Genomic DNA, 21,350 nt, shown 5'->3' on the forward strand with positions numbered 1-21,350 from the left:
ACCTGAAGACGGAAGCTTGTGTTGCCTCCGAAACGTGATTTTTTTTTATTTTACTTTTTAATGTTTTTACCTACGTGACTTTACCGAAAAAATCTAAGGAGATGTGTACATGACACGGCACTGCTGTTTACCAGCTTTGTGTAGCTAACCGAGCTTGGCTAGCTCAATTGCATTTGTGTTAGCCGGGTGAGACCTCAAAAGACGAGAATAATCGAATTTGCAGGAGTGACCTGGATCTCTAAAATGACGTCTGTATGGAAGGTTACTTAAAACAAAAGTCATTAGTCCGATTAAAGATTGCTTGAGGTTTTTTTTTTTTTAAATCACTCGCTGGTATTTTTAAATAATTTAACCTGGACTCTTTTTATGGTAATTGGTACATGGTAAGTGGCAGTCGTGCGATTACACACAAGGGAGTACTACAGGACTACTGGTATAGTCGGCCTTTGGTAATCTAAATACAATCGTGCTTGTAACAAGTTACACATCGTGACTGCACGACCGCGCATCATGATGTTATGTAAGTGTCTACATTTTTGAAATGCAGTGCGTAGTTGTCACTTGGACGCATATGATGGCTGGTGGCTGGTTCGCTCTGGACTTTGCCTAAGAGGCAGTTTGTATAATTGTCCACACTTCCATGCCATGTGTGTGTCACATCACTGTGCAAATTGCTCTTGCACACCTAAACCAACAGAATAAAATCCTGTGGCCGTTACGCTGTTAAAGGGCATTTAATCGCTGGACTGAAGGTCAACGTTTTATTGCAGTAAAAAGTTTAAACAAGTACAGAAATGCAGTCTGGTATTTGATTGGGACAATGCAATTTAAGCATTTCGATTTTGGGTAACACATCTTAACAGTATTATGGCTGGATGATCTTAAATCTCGTAAACTCAACCACAAATTGGCCTGTATACCTACAGACTGATTATAGTTTTTAAGAGCTATGGTTTTTTTACCTATTTGAATAACTATTAATGCATGCTTACCATACCGTTTCTGTCGAACTCTTTAAATGTCGTCAGCAGAATCACGGAAAATGCATGCAATTGTTTTGATTTGGCACGATATGACTTTGCTTTGTTCGATTAAGATAATTATTTACATTTTTGGCATTGCAGCATCAATGTTTTATAAATAGCACAAATATAGTCTTGCCATGCAGCAGGGGAAACTTGCTTCCAGATACAAATGCTGACAATTGCTGCCGGTGAGCTGTTCAGAGCCTCAAACTAGATGAGTCTCTTCTAAATAGAATGTGTAGCTGCTCACCCGAGCTATAAATGCCCTGATAGTGCATTGTCTTTGTGCTGTTTGCCTTTGGGCGTTCTCTGGTCTAACGCTTAGGCTCTAAAGAAAGCTGTCTGGTGTGGGCCAATCCGTTTAAAAGACATTGCATATATTATCAGAGCATGTTTTTTTTTGCATGTTCACCACAAGTACCGTGTGTGATTAATGCAGACTGGATTCCTTGCAAAATGTTTCTGTTTGGTGGTTTAATATCTCAAAGAACCAAGAATATGAATCCCTGCAGTCACGAAAGCTTTAAATCAAAATCTCAACACCTGTTTTATTGCCATCGTGCCACAGAGCAAAGCACCCACCAGCAGCCTAGGCCATTGGAAGCACAGGTTCAAGCATCGAAATCCTACTGCACACGTGTGCTTTATTGGCTGTGTTGTTGCTAATACACAGTAATAACACGTAGGCTTTCGTGACCAATATCCATAATAGTTTTTTTGGGGGTTAGATCGCATACACATTTAAGTGTGTCTTTAAACCTGCCACCACCCGACAGTCAATTAGTATGGTTTGTCACGTAAACAGAACATGCCAATTCGTTACTAGTACAGCACACCGGTGTGTTGGAGAGCCCAGCCACATTTACAATCGGAGCACGACGTTTCGCCAGTAATTATAAATAGCTGCATCAGGCGACAGCCAGATGAACAGTAAACATTGTGCTCGAGTGCTGAAATCAAATCAGTCATCTTTTGAACAATGATGACTTCGATATTAATTTAAATACCACCGGTGTACAATTGACCAGAGCACTATTATTAACATGGATGAATGTGATTTCATCGCTTGCACACGTTGAATTGTGTTCAGATTGCCAATCAGGCTTGACAGCTATTGTACACTGGGTCTGTGAAATATATGCACAATTTTAGCAAAGTTGTGCAACACCTACGAACAGCGCAACATGTTTGTATTCACACAAGTGATGTCCACTTTGAATTATGTCGATGTGTACTGTAGTTCAACGTGCCTGGCGGCATTACACCAACAGTATGTTAAAAATGTTCACTCGCAGCGTGCGTACATGCCTGAACATGATGCACCATGCTGGAAAATACACGGCGTGTCTGCAGAGAAGGTAACCAGTTTAAAGCACTTGGTTCCATATTTGCCTAGCAAACATGGGTTTTGCTTTAGGTGAATGTTCTTTTAGCACTTAAAAGTCAAAGTGTCTCCGTACTGAAAGGAGTGTTCGGCTGTGTTCATCTCTGCAGTCTTTAGCCAGGGGTGGAATTTTCACATTCATGTGGTAGTCGGGACAGTCTGTGACCAAATCTCCCGGAATGCGCCTGTCATCGTCAGGTCTCCAAAGTTTAGCAGGTTTGAGCGTGGACAGTGCTTAGATGGGTGACCGCAATCTCGGGAATTTTTTTTTTAACGGTAAGGCGTCGTGGGCATTAGAGGGCAGTGCTGCCAAATCCATTGTTCTGCACACCCCACATTCACCCACATTGACCAGCATGTGGAAGTGTGACCCAATATCCCTCGTGATCCACAGCGCGTGGGTAAACAAAAACAGGGGCTGTGCGTGTACATTGTAGAGACCAGTCTCTTTGTCTCATATCCACTGTTCATTGCAACACAGAGGTGCTGATTTCACCTACTAAGAAGGAATGATGGGCTGAGTTAAATCCAGAATGACATGTGGACGAGCAAACTTCCAATTGCGAGTTAGGCTTTCTGCCACAGCACCACCAAAAAGTAGGATAGTCCTAAGAGTGCAGATACATCGTTTTAACCATGAGACCTGCTGATATACACAATCCTCTTTCAATGGAGACCTGGGGAACTACAGTGAGTTGAAGGAGACCCTTCAAGGTACAATTTCAACAAATGCATTTGAATACTCATCACCAGAGGATCCAAAAAGAGATGAAGAGACATTAATTTGGGCTTGCAAAAAGTCCCCATTCCCTGAATCCGTATTTGAGCCGAATGTTGAGTAATGTTTAGAAAGCTGCATTGTCAATGTTCACATTTACTGTGAATGCTTGACGTTTTTTTTTATTCATCCGGAGTTAACTACACAACTGCGTTGAGTGCATCATAACGAAAGTTTGTGCAACTTCGAACAGATAAGCGCTAAAGAAACATTTCCCCCCTCCCCCCCGCCTAGTATAGTTGTTGGCAAACCATAATGTATGTTAAAGTTGTCAATGTTTTACTTTGGATTTATAAAACACGAAGTTAAGGCACCGCATGTTGCAAACAACTCAGTTGAGATCTTGAAGTACAGCTTTCATTTTGTATTTATTGTCATTGCAAAAGTGTAATTTTCGATGTTTTTCATTTTAACTTTTTTTGATGTCTGCAAAGCGTCTACTACAAGGGCAACCCACAAATACATATAATCAGCACAGGCGATGTATTTTGCAGTTAAACATACACGTTCAAACATGTTGGTGCTGCTCAACTCTGCGAGCGGTCCTGTGTCTGTGGTAAAAATGCATCATTCTTTTTAATCTGCACAATGTGGTACTAATTTTATAGGCCAGGATGGATGGTGGGCTAAATTGACTCCCGACTGAGATGTGAATCGAGTGCTGAGCGACAGCCCCAGCTCATTGGCATGCCTTTTTCCATGCTGCTAGCAATGCGGCTTCATTTTATAGTCAACTGTTACGTTATGAAACTTTTACAATGATTAATGTCGGTGTATTGCTGTGGTCACATTACACATTTCCACATTGTCCCAATGATATTAACTAAATATAGGCATCATCCGTTGGCTACGTAATAGGCAGCAGAGCTCAGTGCAGCAAATTCCATCATTGTACTGTCCTATGCATTCACGTCTATACTCTCCACACCGTCAGCAATTTGCACAGACCAGCGCGGTGAAGTGTTGTCAGATAACCCCCACGACCCACAAGGCATGGGGAGGCCTTCATCCAACAGTGGACTTAACGGACCGTACGTGTAAATCCTAAGTGACCTGTAAGTGCAAGATGCTGCACAAACTCGTATGTTACACAGTATTGGAACCTGGGTTCTCAGGGTGAGCCACATTCCCATGTAGAGCTGCCACTGCCCTTGTTCCATATAACAAACAAGAAAGATAAACACGTGTGTCTACTCAGGTGCGTGTGCCTAGTGATACAATCAGTAGCTAGGGGTCTGGCTACGTGACTTGGCAGCAACTAAGTAAGATCTGCAAAGTTGCACTTTAAATGCCAATCTTTGAAAGAGGTAAGACTATCTGTAGACTCTGCAATTGTTAGTGATAAGGATGTTTATCTTCAGTTGCATTTTTTTAAACAAAGGATCTATTTATTTTGTTGACCAAAACTAGTTTTCTATTTTATACACATGACTGAATCATTCATTTTTTTTTTAATTGAATTGTCCGACGCAGTCCCGCATAACCGTTTGCAACTGAGAATCAAGTGTAGTTATTCACGTCCTTATCGCCTCACCTGAACCGCAGATTAGGATGCTTTTAACTTGACGTTTCAGGTAAACGAGGCCTTCAGTTCACCTTGCTTATAGAAACCAAAACTCGGCCAAGTGACGCTCACCGGTCTTCATTCACCACGGAGTGTCATTGTATGTACCTGGGTTGAACTTCAATCTTGATTTGAAGCTTTCGTGACTGCAGGAATCCATACTCTTTGGTTCGTTCGGTAAAGTCACGGAGGTAAAAATAAAACAAAATAAATCAAGACGAGGAGCATTCCAGACGGCCGCAGAAGCGCATCTGAAAGCGCGCGATGCAGTGAACATGTTACGCTCGCCGGTCCTCATTCACCGCACAATCAGTGCGATCCATTCAAATTGGTGGTACTGCATTCGGAGCACTCGACGCTGCGATCAGGTCTTGAGTTCAATATCCTCGTTGAATGGTCAACTGGGGCCGTCATCTTTACGGGCTATATAAAATAAGTACCACAAACTGAGGATGCTACGGTGGTTGTCTTTTTTTTAATTGGCCGAAGCCCTGAGTGGGTGGAATTTTCACCACTGGACTCAGCACCGCCAAAAGTTGCGCATTTACCCCATGCGCATTTGATTTGCAGTTTCAGTTGTGCAACGAATTTAAATTTAACATTTACTTAACCAGAAAAACCGTCAAAACATCTCAAGACCCTTTTGTTGATGGTCCTACATTGGAGTGTTTAACCAAGTAATGGTCATTTGCACGTGGAAATAAACCAGTTTTTTTTTGTTGGGGGGGGGGGGAATACACATAAGGGGATCACTCAGATTTACTTTTGTATGTTTTGTTTGTACAATATTTTTGCAGTGGACTTTTTTGTGAGTAGTCTGAATTACATGATGATTATTGAAGCTACAAGTCACAATGTTAAACATGAGCAGCGTACAACTTTATAACAGCTTGCAGTTTAGGGGTTAAAAGCCATTTTACTTAAATGGTGCATGTCGGTGTGCCACACTTTTCAAGTAAGACTTTTAAAAAATCCAGCAATAATGTGATGAGTGGTAAATCTCATAAGTAATAAACATACAACTCGTGAGGACTCGAAACATGCTCTTGCTGTTGATCATTTATCAATCGCATGAAACAACCAAATCTTATTCATCGGTGTCTGTTGATTCCTCAGGAAGCACGATTACAGGACACGAATTGGTAAAAACTCGGTGAACTTTTACAGGGGACAAATTCTAAAATTGAAAGTTTTGATTCATGACAAAATGAGAGTATTGCTGCTATGTACGGGAGGTGAGATAATGAATGACATCGATGTGATTATCGGATCCTGTGCTCCCCTCTGGACATTGACACTGCTGCTGCAACACTCAAGTCCAGGCCCAAGACATGAAACTAAATACAATTATTTGTATTTTACCAGGTAAGGACCACTGAGCTATATTATAGCTCTTTCAGAAACGGCCTGGCTATCGCAAATAATAGCTCAACGAAATGGCTTCATGTAATGTGGACATTTGTAGCAGCCAAATATTCTAAACGCATGTTGATTCTAATTGTGGAGGGAAAACCCGGAGGACCCGGAGAAAAATCCACGCGACCACGGGGAGAACACGCAAACTCCAAATATACAGGCGCCAGGATTGAGATGGAACCCACGACCTCCTGTATACCAGGCGAGGTAGTTAACATCTCGCCAGCGTTGCGCCCTTCTGATATGCCTTCTCATCTCTGCCTGTGATTTGATGCAGTGCATTCTCACCTGTACAATATTGCTATCTCATATTATGCCATCACAGCCTCACCTCTTGCCCTTCACTCCCTCTGAATACTGTATAACCTAGAATCCGGTTTGTGAGCCAACGAGGTGTGAATTCCCCACCCCCTTTTGGCACAGGAACGTGAGCTAACATTTGTTGTGGTAAAGTACAAATCTTAAATTAACTTATTCACTAGAAGCGATCACATTGCACCAATTTTGCGTTATTATATGCATGTACATTGCGAGGGTCTGGTTATAATAGGCTGCTGAATGATATTATTTGCTAAGATGTTTGAACTTAATTTATTGATGTGATGTGCATTATAAGCAGAGTTGTGCAGTGAAACTCATAGTACCTGTACCACTTCATGTCATGTGTTTTAAGGCGCCCAACGTAAAAAAATATGTTGTAACAGATTATTGGTCAATATTTACTTTTGGGGAATTATTTTGGGTCCCGTTGAGAGAACGCGGCAGATGTGAATAGGACGCGCTGTCCACTAGAACAAGCCGTTCCATCTGTTCTCAACACCAACTCATGAATGAGTCATCGCAAACTGCGTGTTCATTATAGATGCAATACACACACACACGCACGCATGGCAGGCCATAATTATGTACGCGTATGTATTCACGCTGTGACAATACTGCTGTGCTATTATGAATGGGTACTTGATTAAATCTCTCATTATATTACACAGGAAAAGTGGGTCGTCATTCTCCATACGAGTATTGAGTGGTGTTTATCTCTATTGTCCTGTGCCGGCAGTGATAAGTTCACATCAATCAAATCTCACCGTTGTTCATCACCGTTTACTTCCCACTAACCATCGACATTTCACCCAGTAACTATATATTTTTTTCTTCTTGATTCTTTCGGTAAAGTCACGTAGAAGGGAAATAATAAAATAATAAAAATAAAACAATAAGATAATTCTCACGATGTTTCGGCCACAACGCAAGCAGCCGTCCTCAGATGAAGAGGACAGCTGCTTGCGTTGTGGCCGAAACGTCGTGAGAATTATTTTATTATGTTTTATTTTTATTATTTCCCTTCTACGTGACTTTACCGAAAGAACCAAGAAGATGAATCCCTGCAGTCACGAAAGCTTTAAATCGAAATATATATATTTTTTCCATTTATATTCCAAATTCTCAAGATGTAACAAAATAAATATATATATCCTTGAACTTTCAATTCAACTCTTACAGCGAGCAGTGGACCACCTTGTGTCACAGAACAGCTGCAATGGGTGGGGTTCATGGGAACAATCCCCATGGCGGTAGAGAAAGTGGTACAGATGTGACTGACCGCAAGGATTCATACTCTTAGGTTTTTTCGGCAAAGTAACGTAGGTAAAAAATAAAATAAAAAGTTAATAAAGTAATAATGGACATAAAATTATAAATCACGACGTTTCGGAGGCAACACGGAGACTTGTGTTGCCTCCGAAACGTCGTGATTTATTATTTTATTTTATTTCCATTATTATTTTTATTAACTTTTTATTTAATTTTTTACCTACGTGACTTTACCGAAAAAACCTAAGAATATGTGACTGACCGCCTGTGAATGATTGAATCGGTGAATTGATAGGTACTGTTAAGTGAAATCCTACCTATGAACGATATTACATCGCACGCAACCATGTTATGCCCCGGGTTGGAAAATCGAAAGCCCCAACTCCCAAGTGAGATGCGAAGTCTGCATACTGCACCGATGTATCCTTGCAAAAAGAAGCGCACGCGTGCTTGAAATAAAGAGAGCACCAGCAAGAGGCAGCCATTGTCACTGCACTGTTTACTTGTAAATATTTGTGGCGTACAGCCCCCGACTGTGCACAGTCATTGTCTATACCAGGTGCGAGCCGCGTCCAGCTTGGGCGCTGTTTGCCGACTGCGGGAAGGACCCACGAGCACCAGGGCCGGATTAACGCAGGGGCTTCCGGGGGCTGCAGCAGAGGTCGCAAACGAGTTTTGATTCCTTACCCATACCCGGCCGCACCCGGCTGGGTAACGGGTACCCGGCTGGGTAACGGGTACCCGGCTGGGTACGGGTACCCGTTCCCTACCCGTACCCTACCCGAAATGAGTGACAAACGGTTACTCACCAGTGACTCACGGCCTACCCGTACCCGGACGCACCAGGGTCGCAAACGTGTACCCGTACCTGGCCGGGTACGGGTATCGGGTAGGGTACGGGTATCGGGTACCCGGTTGCGACCTCTGGGCTACAGCCCATATCACCACAGCTTTATAATGGTCGAATGGCAATACTGCAGGCAGTGATGAATCCCCAAGGGCAATTTGGTAAAGCCGTATAGCGTCACTGTGTTCCTACCCATTATTAGCACGGTTGGCTACGTACGGTGTTAGACATACATAGTCATGCCCCGAATTAAAATGGGTTCGTTTTAAATTTGATTAAGCTTGACAGTTCCCATATTACATTTTGAAACTCGAACTGAAACAATCAAGTGAATAACAAAAGGCATCGGGCAAAGGGTGTTAGTAAATCAGTCAAGGCAAGGAACTGAATAGAGACAAAGAGTGGCCCCCAAAAACTCTTTAACAGCCCCAGGTCGCCTTCAAACTTAATCCGGCCCTGGGTACGAGAACACCCAGGGAGGGAACAACTCCGCGGGACTGTTAGCTGCGAACACAGGCGACTAAGAGAGACATCACGTTCACGAGCATGACAGCCTGCGGGGAGCTAGGAGATTCCCAATGCGGCTCTCTTGGAAACGTCTGCCCACCCCTGAATATAAAACATTATGTTTACTTGTCGCTCGGTTTCCAGGTACCCGCTAAACCTTAACGGTGCCTTCTGAATGTGATGACAAACTGTCTGCATTTGCAGCAAGAACTGTGCCTCCCTGCCAAAAGTTGTCTTTTAGGCTTCCAAGCTTGCGTTTAGCAGCCTAGAAAGCGGTGTTTTGTTACAATTGTTATTACTGTGCAGGAGTGAAGACGAGATTCTTGCTGCAAATGAAGACATTTCACTTCTTTATACTTGGATGTCATTCATATGCACATCTTGAAAGTACCATTTGTTATTGAAATAACCCTCTTACTGAAGGGTTGAAACCCAAAGCGTGCGTGGTTCAATGTGTGTACACGCAGACATGATACAAAAGATCTCCAGCATAATCTGGCCAGGTAACTGGGGATTAATGCTGTTGGCAAGCACCGATTTCAGTGGACATTACACACACATGGGGTGGAATCCCACCTGATCCACCCAGCACTAGTGTTCACAAAGTGCCTCACTTTAGTCCAAGTCAACACAGGTACAGATATATCCATATATTGTATCCACATGGCCACAAACGCACATCATTCAGCACACACCATTATAGCCACCCCTTACAGTATTGTGATTAGCACCATTGTCATTTGTTCAAATGTGTGGTCCAACAAGAGATGTTATATTTTATAAAGTTTGTGATTAGTTTTTTTTGTTGCCTAAATTTATTACAGCATGTTTTTTTTTTACATGGCACTTCTACACGTCATTGTTCCAGTGTTATCTAAGCAAATTTATTTCGTTACATGTAAAGACTACCCACACAATTACAGTAGAAAGAAAACAAGGCCAAATAAATAAAACAACCACTCCTATATATGGGCACATGGGTGCAGTAATATTAATATTTGACATAGTCAAACTTTACTTGATTTAATGACGATGTTCCCACGTGGAAGATTCGTAAAACTTTGGTGGGTCCCTGCACGTTGTTACGGCGCATACGTCATTTTAGTCGGTGAAATCATATATCCTAGTGCCTGGCCTTAAAACAAAAAGAACAATGCGCACTTGTTTAAAGTACATCGAACCGTTGGAATTGTAGCTTTGCGTGGTCATCAATCAACTCGTCACAGATTCAACGCGGTGTCGTAAAGGGTCGCTCCTTTTTTTGTTGCCAGCGTCTCATTACATTTTAAATTCCACAGCGTCGACGTAAAGGAGGAGTAGCATCATCTCGGTGGGCGAAGGAGCCACGCACAATGCAGTGCGTGCGTAGTGCAGGAGAATCTGTCCCACGCTTTTCGTCGACGGGCACCCGTGCGCGGCACTGTCAGCGTCCCCAAATTCAAAGTCCATCCCCGGGCAGAAACGAACATAATTCATTCCGCCCCCCCGAGTCTGCTTCGTTGACGTCTCTTTGTTTCCCTTGCGCTGTCTTTGCCTGGCCGGTCGCCCTTTGCCCCAGCAGTTTCCAGCGTAAGTCCGTCACTGGAGTCACCGGAGTGACGGTGTTACCCTCTGACGCTCAGGGCTCGTTCAGAAAGTTGGAGGGAGAGCAGAACGTGCTTGACTTGTTTCGCACTTTTGCGTGTTTTTCCCGCGTTTAAAGTTTGTCATTGAAGTCATGAAATCTTAAAGAAGATTTACAGCTCGGATGAGGTTCCCAGTCCATGCTGAGCTGCCTCTTGAAACAAAGTTGATGAGTGCATTACAGCATTAACCTGTTGCTCGATCACTGGCACTACTATTAGCAATAATAACATTAATAATAGTAATACCATCACAATAAAGTTAATAAAAAATATTAGCAGAGCCGTTGATGTAAAAATTACGAGCATAAAAAAAACATTTCCTTGACTTTTTAAAACCTAAAAAATAACTGTTCCAAGTATGAAAATATTAACACAATTTGAAAAGCACACCTGTGGGAGCTGCAATAAAAAAAAATGTTAATATAAATAACATAAATTGTAAAATAAACATAAAAACGAGTAATAAAAGTACATTAACATCACAGCAGTGCAAGTATAAATAAAGTCACTAGCTGATGGAATAATCACTTTGAAATGAATAGCAATTATAAATAAAACTAATAATGAACACAGCAAGGCAAAAATAATAGCAAGAGTGAAACAACGCAAGACAAAAAAACATTGCCAGCACAAGTGTTTAGGCAATAATATTGAGCGTAGAAATAATGAAGTCTGGCATGGTGGCAGAGGCCTTTCATCCAGCACAGTGGAGGTGGATCTGATAGATGACACAAGGTTTCTGTACATGAGACACCCAGTCTGCTGGGCTGAGAGGTGACCGATACATGGCAGTACAGCAAGTAGGTGGCTGACATAGAGGTACAACTTTTTGAGTCTCTCCACCTGCGTGGCACTTTGGGTGGCAGGTTCGTGCCAAAAAGGTGCCACGTGTAACTCAAAAATAATTTTATTTCACCTGACACCCTAATTCCCTATCACTTGCTGAAATACTTAATCAAGAATTGTCCAAATATCACAATTGGGACCCTGTGAATTGGAATGCTCGCCACGGTGCCACCAAGACCAATATGACTAAAATAGCATGTCTAAATAACAAAGACAGCTGAAAAAAACATAATAAAAGCACAGTTGTGTGGTAAAAGGGATTGTGGAAATCAAGTTAGTGTCTCCCCGCTCAAACGAGTGTTGGATGATGATGGTGATGATCTCCTTTGGGAGCCAGAGGTGTGAATTTCACATTCCCATGGCAATGACAAGTTTATCCTTAGAAACCTCACAGCTGGCTTCCCACAAAGTAGTACCATTTTTTTTGTTATCATCCCTGGAGGGACGATAGTGATGCGGGTGGGCTGAATCGAGAGCCCCGACCAAGCAAGATATGAAGTCGTGATTTGCCGACTGCGAGTTCAGTGCTCTTCCCACAGGGCCGCGTGGTCGGTGAGTTGGGGCGGCAAGAAAACCCGACGTTTTAAACGGAGCAGCACAGTCCAGCAAGGCAGCCAATCGGGTGCTGTGATCACCGACGGTGAAACGCAAGCAGAAATGCGAATGGAGGCCTAGTGACGACCACTGCCGGCGAGAGAGTTAGTGTTACGAGTCGAGGGTTGGGCTAGCGCTAGTTGACTATTTTGTAGGGATGTAATGATTCGCCCCCTCACCGATGATGAATGTTGGACAATTAGGGCAATATATTTTAATTGCCAATCGTTTTTTTTGCCAGCGTGGTACACGGCAGGGTTTCCATGAACCAATCACACACGAGATATGTTAATCGCAAACAGTGAATTGTTATGCTCACGATTCGGTAAACTCTCTTGAAAATAAAATATTTTAATCGACGAATCAATAAATCGTTATATCCCTATTGTGTTTGAGTTCGAAGGAGAGTGAGCATTGTGGCTAGTGTTTGGTTGATTAGTTAGGGTTAGGAATAGCTCTGGAACACGAGTGCCTGGTTGGCTCGAAAGCTCCGACCCCGAACAGTTTTGCCACTCGCTCCAATGGACTAGCGGGGGGGCGCCTTTTCCTCTCCGTTCGCTCTCCACTCCCGCGGCTCACAGCGCGCACGGTCGGTCAGCATGCTCACGACAGGTCCCTCTCCTCCTTGACTTCCATGCCGTCGTCATGGGGGTCCCCGTGCTGCTCCTCGTCGCCGTAGCCGTGGGCGCCGTCCGGGTCGTCGTCGCACAGCTCCGAAGGGTCGTCGCTGAGCGGGAACGAGATGACGCCGTGCTGGTCGATGACGGGGCCCGGCGGCAGCGTGTCGTCCAGGCACACCAGGTGCGGCGCCAGGCGGTAGGCCTCGTGCGACGCGGCACGCTCCGACGGCGGGCCCAGCACGCGGTTGGGCTTGGCGCCGTGACGCGACGCCGCGTCCAGCCGCCGGCAAAGGTCGGTGAGCGCCGGCGTGCGGAAGCGAGGGGGCCGCGCCACCCACACGCCGGGCTCCACGGCGCTGTCCTCCTCGTCCGACATGAGCTCCTCCGTCACGCCGGCCCACAGCTGCTGGTCCTCCGGTGGGAACAGCTTCACCGTTGACGTGCGGTTTCCGAAGAGCTGTGAGTTCCCCACGCAAGCGGCAAAGACAGTGATAGAATAACATGAACAACATGCCGCAAGTGGGGTGATGCTTTAAAAAAAGATAAAAGAAGCCATGTTCTATTCACTGCTAGATGAAGATCTCCCCAAGCCGTCGCCATCTCTCAGTCTCGTGATACGGCAATCTAGCTCCTGCACATGAGCTCATTTAATCGCCCCATCTTCATGGTGGATGTACTCTCATTTTATCTCCTTTGGCTGCTACTCTGACGTTAGTCTGGACCAATAGTCATCCTGTCGTACGCAAGCCCGCTTGTTTTTCTTCACAGTCAATATGAAGTCTCTAACTTGCAATTTTTTCTGAGGTCCTCTTCCTGCCTAATTCCAAGGATGTACCTCTCCATTCGTCTTTTCACACTTTTCACATTTTGTTCCACACTTAACTGCCAGGTTACCAAACAAAACTAAAACTACTCTGTCGGTATTTTTACGTAACGCTTCTTGGTAATGTTGTCCGTTTTTAATTACCACACCCACTGAAGTTGGCTTACAACATCTGCCACATCACCTGTGAATGCCATGATGGAAGCATGCACTTGCTAAGAAAAAGAGTATCTATGGCCGACCCGTTATTACAGTACAGTAATTGTTTAGCCAGGTAAGAACTCACGAGACCAGGATAAGAGTTTCAGGCTTCACCTAAAAGAAACCTCACCACAGAAATTTAGACTGAGGGCATCATTAAGATCGCAGAAGTCCTGGAGCTTCTCTCTGAGAGTGACCCGGATTGGAAGCAGAGCAGCTCATCCAACCTCGTCTCCCACCGCTGCCATGTAGGAGTACAATAGAATGCACTCATGACCATAGTACATAATACTTACTGTTGTTATTCGATACATTGTTTTAGTTATTAAATGTTTAATCTGAATTATTGGATAAATTACTAATCCCCCAATGAAGCCGTCCTATATTGCTCATACGAAAGACATAACGCTGTCAGGAACACATCCCCATATATACAATGTTATAATGACCCCTTTTAACGCTGATTCGATTAGCACTCACTTCCCCAGGAATGCATCTTGAGCGCTAAGCAAGGGTCTCACTGTGTTAGTATTATTGCCAATGTCTGTTGTCTATTAAGGCCAGCAAAGGATGCAAGGCTGTCGTGTGGCAAGAACCCCCCTGCCTCCAGCATGTGTCCGCTTATCACTGCTGTTGAAGAAAACAAAGAAATAAGATAATGCACAGCACAAGCTGCTCCGTTCAGGTCAATGTGACCTGGGAAGGCCAATGCAAGGCACGCACTGTGCATGCTTCAGTTCGCACTGGTGTGCAGCCACAGGTCAGCAGGGTTTTTAGCACACTGTGTCAACAACACAGCAACTTGTCCCAACCATGAACAACAAACGTTACAAACATATCTGGCATATTTGACATATTATAAAAAAAACCCTCCTTTTCATCTTGGGCAGACTGCCTGTGTCTATTGCTATGAGCGAAGAACTTTTAAGATCGGCACTTGCACATGGTGGAGTGGTGTGACCAACACCACAAACGCCATCCTCCCTTGGTCTGGAACATGTCAGTGATGACATATCACCAGCGGATACTAACTTTGTGATGAGTCATCCTAGGAAAGGATGGCTTTGATTAGGAGAACAATTCCCACAACTGTATTTGTGTGACCTAGAAATGAACCTAGATGACTGGCGATAGCAGCATATTATGCTAACCAGTGAAACACACACACACAAAGTCATACAAGTACATAAAACACAATTAACATTTTGACAGTTCATCCACTATACTTGTTACGTGCCTAGCACTGTACACATTACTGGAATTGCAACACTCGGATTCAGACGCAGGATGTGAGCCAGGACATTTTCTGTTGACACAGTCACCTATTGAGCAGGTGTGCCCTTGTGAAAGTCACAACCGAAAAGAATTTAAGTCCTTCTGAGTCTGAAAGAGAAGTGCACAGATGCCAAGCTCCAACACTTATTAACCTGACACGCAAACACAATGGAGAGTGTATACACGCATACAGAGATCAACAGCTTAGTCTTACTGTCTGTTATCAAGCACGAAGAAATAATGGCATGGAAATATCTGACCACGAAGTTGAGTCTTCAACCATGGTAATTTAATCTCCGGACGTTTCAAAAGCCAATCATTCGACCTTGAAATCCTGCCAGGCCATGCGCCATTACGCAGGGTTAACTGCTCAGGTGTTCCTGATAATGCCCATGCTGATGTAGTACATGGCCATGAACTGAGTCACCGAACCCATACAACGGTTCAATAACCACAACACCACAGTGGTTATTGTTAGTGTTCCAGTGACCTAACAAGCTATAGGGGGTGCTAACTTATGTTGGTCATGCTTAGCCATTGGTGGAAATGCAACATTCCTATGAAAAGGACCAATTTTAACCCACTTCCCAATGTGGTATCGACTGCAAACTTGGTATACTTATGTCATACTGATGACAATACTATATTCTATCATAAAAATACAAAATATAAATTTTTAAACATTATGTTTTATATGTTATGTTTCGGCTTGGGTCTAATTGTCCACGGTCAACTAACGTTGGCTGTAATTACCCACGGTCCCTTACGTTATGTCCCACGCTTTTATTTTTAGTCAGTTACAATAACAGTATATTAAACATATATAATGCAAAGTACTTGAACATCATTTTTTTTACATTTTAGTACATTTCATAAAAGCGTGTTTTTAAAAAAGTTTTTTTAAATATATATTATTCCAGGTCAAATCGCTGTTCACTTCCTACCAAGTTGTGCAGCCCCACCACGTGATGCTCATGTTGGATGAACCACGGATTGACAATGGATGGCGATGATGAGACCTAATTGAGCTTTACTGGGATTTTAACTGAAACTATATTAGTGGCACTTCTACTCAACCAACAGCCGAGCCATATCCCAGCCATGCACTGCGTTTCGTTGTTTATTAGCCTCAACGTACCCACCAATAGGAAACAATTAACTTTCCGTCACATTCACTGACAAGGAATTATTACTACAAAATCCAAAACAAAGGCAGATGAGCCATACATGCAGCACAAATCTGCAATTATTGTATTTCCTGTTTGTATTGCAAAGTGCTTTGGATTTAAGCATTCAAGAAATGAAAATCCTCACGCTTTATTATTGTAATGCAGTTTAGAGTGGTTGTCCAACAAAAGGACACTGTATAAACATGAAATATAATTCCGCTATGTACACAACATCTGCGAGCCAAGGCGGGCGCGGAACCCGTCTGCCCCGTTTTCGCGCACACAATGCCTGGGGGCTCTCCTACCCGATATCGCCGGCTTCTCAGCTTCTTCTCCTCCCTTTCCCGCAGGCTCCGGTCCGGGTTTTGGGAGTTGCGGTACTCGCGCCTCTTGGTCAAGAAGTACGACACGCATGCACCTGTCGGATTTCAAGGCACGCAAACGGTTAGATTGGGTTTCTCACGCGTCGATGTGACTGCACCTCGCACACGCGTAGCTGAACGTGGCACCGAAGTCTAAACGATGAAACCGCGAGAGAAATCAAGTGCCCAAATTGTGTTACTTTCATTTAAGAACAACTCGATTAGGTCGCATATCAGGTGGCAGCTCAATCGGAACTTCACACGTGCCGAATGTTCACTTCAAATACTTGTTGATACCTGACTAAAATACCTCTCTTCTCCTCTCATCTCACTCTAGTCCCCTCATGCCCTAAACTCCCACAAGCAAGCCCTCCCCTGTCTTGACACCCAGTCAACCTCCTCTTAATGGGAGGTCGCCACTGCTCTGCTGCCCCTCTTGTCTGAAACTCCATCCCCTCAGCTATCTAGAGTTCACACTGTCACTCCTATTTAAATCCAGGTGTTGGATTCTCCTCTTTCTCCTCCACTAAGAATTTCCTGCCTTCCTCCATGTTTTCTATGCAGGCCCGGACTGGCCATAGAGCAGTCAGGGCAAATGCCCGTGGGCCGGTTCATTCCGAGGGCCGGTCTGTGTGGGGAAATTGCAAATGTGATCAGAGTAAAGAAAATATGATTTCTTATTCATTTAAACATTTTATTATCTCGAATGTGTACACTTCATTGCTTATTTACACTCTCAGTTGGCATTAAGTCCCATATTTGGCAGCCACAAAGATTCTTCCTCACTGGCCCATTTTTTTTTTTGGACCAGCCAAAATGGACCAATGAGATCGCACGCCAATATCACGATCATACGTCACATCGCAAATCTAGCTACTTCACAGCCCGAATTTGAGCTGGTGTGTTTACAAATGCCTGGACCCATTTTTAGTCCGAGTTTGTCACTGCTTCTGTGCCATTATTACTAAACAATAGCCATTTTCTTCTTTCTGTTTTCTACTTCCATACATGCTCTCTCATTTACCCCTTTCAATGGAGTTTCCGCCGACACATCCGCTATAAATCCAGTTAAACTGTCGAGTCTTGAGATGAGGTTGAATTTAAACTCTTTACTAATTAAAATGGCATAACAACACATCTCATAACACTGCCAAACAGAACTTAATTTAAATCGCTCGGCTCACGGAAGCCAGAAAAGAGTACTATCAACCATCTCGGCTTTCCAGCTTCAGTAACCGACGCATGCCATCAGTGAACACTACACCTCACCTTTCAACTCCTTCTCCGTGTAGTGTTGGTCTGCCAGCTCTTCCCGTAGTCTCTCCAGCAAGTACCGCATCACAGTGATGTTCCAGCCAGACTTGAGTCTGCAGCACACAACAGCACACACAACAGCACACACGACAGCCTCGATTGCAGTCCTTGCTCGTGTTGCACCAGCAGCAGGGTTTTTATGCAACGGTCCTGACTAAATATTTCTAACACTCGTGGCTGCAGAGAAATTAAGCAAGAAAAAAGAAAAACGTGAAAAATGGAATTTAATTTTAAAAACTAGACGTGTTTTACACTTATTAGTTGTGACACTTGCGAGCTGCATCTGGCTACCCCTAGGACTTAATTGAGAAATTATGAACGAGATTAGTTGACGAGTTATGGGTCTTCCACTGTAGCAATACGAGAAAACTGGCTACGTGAATGAAACAGGTACATCAGTTTTGATTTAAAGCTTTCGTGACTGCAGGGATTCATCTTCTTGGTTCTTTCGGTAAAGTCACGTAGTAGGGAAGTAATAAATTAATAAAAATAAAACATAATAAAACAATTCTCACGACGTTTCGGCTGCTTGCGTTGTGGCCGAAACATCGTGAGAATTTTTTATTATGTTTTATTTTATTACTTCCCTACTACGTGACTTTACCGAAAGAACCAAGAAGAGGTACATCAGTTGTTGCATCTGAATGCCATGGAGAATGGCTGAATATCTCGTGCATCTTAACTCCTTACTGCTCTTTATAAAGGGAAACTACTCCAATGACACTGCACTCTGTCCGAGAAGAGTGCATGGTGATTCCGACATAGGCCAAAAGTTTTTAGTAATATTTTAAATTACGGGGAATGCAGTAATGTAAGGTGAACACCGTGCAATAATAAAACCATTCAACGCATGCACACCAGTCAATGTGTGTGTGCCTGCTCACTGTTTAAGCACACATTGTTGATTTTTAAATGCTATTATAACATCTAGCAATGTATGTTTATATCAGATATTTATCCAGCGACACAGGAATTTGTAAGACACTTAATCATGAAAATTATGCTTGGGATTGTATACTAATTCCTTGGTATATAATGTTGTGGACCTAAGACTTAAAATATCTGGCCAAACAGCACCGTTGGTACAGTGTGTCTCTTTTTAAAATAGGTTGCAAGTTTCAATTCCAATTGAGGGTAAACTCAGGCCTTCATACCTTCCAGAGTAAAACAATTGTATTATCACTTTGTGGAACCCCAACTGTGGTCATCCACGAACCCAGCCCCACCTTACATATGGACGTGCGCGCCTGTAATCCAGCACCCTGGAGGCAAGGATTGATCGAACACACAAGGTTGTCAAACTTTCAAACATGCTGGAATGCAAGGTGGCATAAAAATGGCAGTAGAGCAATAGAGTTGTGAGCCAAGCTGTGATCGCTGTCCACTCATATACTTGGAAGTTTTCTTCCTCCGGTTTTCCTCCCATACAAAAAAAACTTCCCTTAACGAAATTGTTCACATTAAATGATGCCTAAAACTTTGATAAAGCAACAATGCAATTTGATGCAAGTTTGTGGCTCATAACAGCACATCAATTTTCATAACAATAAAAAAGGTGTATAGCTTGCTCGTTTAAGGAATACATGTGCACATGCAGAACTGCAAAGACTGGTCATCTTAGTGCCACCCCAATGAGCAATGAGTAATTGGGTGGGTCTGTATTTGCATGTGTAAACATACAACTCAAGCCCAGTATTAGTGCTAATCCTTGTCATTATAAGAGAGATTTACTGTGCTCAGCTTCGGGAGTATCACTATACCTTAAGGAAAATGAATTCCAAAAACCAAATTATTCTTTATCTTGTAGATACAAACCTGGTTGTGTGTCCCATTCTGTCTCGCATGGGATTAACGTTCCGATAATGTATGTATGTTGAACTTCTTTCGCCACCGTACTTAGCCAACTGAGCTAATCGGAGCTAAACACATAAATGAGAAGACTCGATTGTAAATTGACCTTCCAGGCCATGCTATCACCTGGCTCCAGTGGCTAAATGCAGTGACACTTTATGAAAAAGCAAAGCAGTCACGCTCACGTGATGTTATTAGAGTGTTAAGTCAACACTTATGAAAGTCACTTTCGAAACTTTGTTTTACATTACCAAAGCCTTCAACCTCTCTCTATAGGTCAGACAGCCTGGAACACACAGGTATTGCTTTTTCGTGGTTGCTTCTTCATGACATATGAATACACCCCTTTGCAGTCCATTGCTTTGGGATTTTACAACCATATTTCACCACGGTGGTCAGTGGGGGTTGGTGAAGGTGTGTAGCCGACGTGGAGAGCGTAGAGGTACTGCAAACAAATGCATTGCTGCATTTCCCTCTCCTACCCACCACATAGCCCAGTGGCCTATAACACCTATTATGCATGGCGGTGACCAATCCGAGCACTACCGGGGGTCAACACACTTCACATAAATCTGTACAATGAGACACGCGTAATTTTTACTTCACCAAGTAGTACTTTTTCTGAACTCGTGTATCCTTTAAGTTGCGACCGCTGGTAAAAACTCACCCTTCGGCCCCGTTAAACCTCCGGTCGTTGCCTTGCTGGTTGTGGATCCGATGAACCAGTTTCTGTGGAACAAACAGCAGCAGCAGCAGAGGCACTGCATGAACATTGACCCAACCAGGTAGAAACGAAAGTCAACACAAAAGTCAAAAACGTTCGCGACTCAAGGAAGCGAGCTGTCGATACCGTCTTCGCCCGCCATTCGATGGATCGAAGAAAAACTCTCGACTTTTGAATTTTATTTCCTATATAAGAGGCACCGAGACCACCACCATTTCTAGTGTTGGGTCACTTGAAAAAAAATTATTCCATGATTACTCATTTCAAGGTTTAAAAATTATTATGATTACGTGATTAGTTTTAAAACTGCTTACACGTTAACAAATATGAAGTTGATTTAACATGAAAATAAATAACACGCCTTTATGGTAAACACTGTTAGAACATTCCCACTTTGTGTTTTTTCATCCTGGATCCTATGTCCTCATTATAAAGTCTCAAAATATATCAGTCTGATAAAAATGACAGCCAAGCGAGAGTGCACTGCAATATGTTGACACAGCCTTCTAACGTAATCCATGTGCACTGGATGTCCTGCAGTCCTTGTATGAACTAATTGCTAACAAGATCACTTTTTTTTTTCAAATTGAACAGTGCTATAAAAATGTATCAGGCCACACGAAGTAAAAAAAAAAACATTTAGTACATGCTGCAAAGTGAGTTATAATATGACACTGGTGTGCAGCTACAGTGATTATTACACTGCACTAACAACCTGCTCACCCGAGTTAAATTCCTAGCCACGGCTAACAACCTGGGCACTGGCTCACCAACCTGCACTGACCAGCATGGTGAAGTAAGATGAAACAACCCGAATGATCGACCGGACTTGGAA

General features: G+C 43.2%; 1 protein-coding gene across 2 annotated transcripts in view; it reads right to left on the minus strand.

Moving 5' to 3' along the window:
- Positions 1-8,049: 8,049 nt before the first annotated feature.
- The window catches only part of LOC133339364 (uncharacterized protein C14orf93-like), a 28,635-nt gene continuing 15,334 nt past the window's right edge, over positions 8,050-21,350 (minus strand). For both annotated transcript variants that reach the window (XM_061547499.1, XM_061547508.1), the window contains exons 4-7: positions 20,459-20,520; positions 17,896-17,993; positions 16,570-16,682; positions 8,050-13,253 (exon numbers count right to left, since the gene is read on the minus strand). In XM_061547499.1, the coding sequence (XP_061403483.1) occupies positions 12,780-13,253; positions 16,570-16,682; positions 17,896-17,993; positions 20,459-20,520 (747 nt within the window). In that variant the 3' untranslated portion in view covers positions 8,050-12,779. The remainder of the gene's footprint in view (positions 13,254-16,569; positions 16,683-17,895; positions 17,994-20,458; positions 20,521-21,350) is intronic.

This window comes from Lethenteron reissneri, chromosome 9, assembly GCF_015708825.2.
Source record: "Lethenteron reissneri isolate LAM-NWPU_2019-01 chromosome 9, ASM1570882v1, whole genome shotgun sequence".
Lineage (NCBI taxonomy): Eukaryota > Metazoa > Chordata > Hyperoartia > Petromyzontiformes > Petromyzontidae > Lethenteron > Lethenteron reissneri.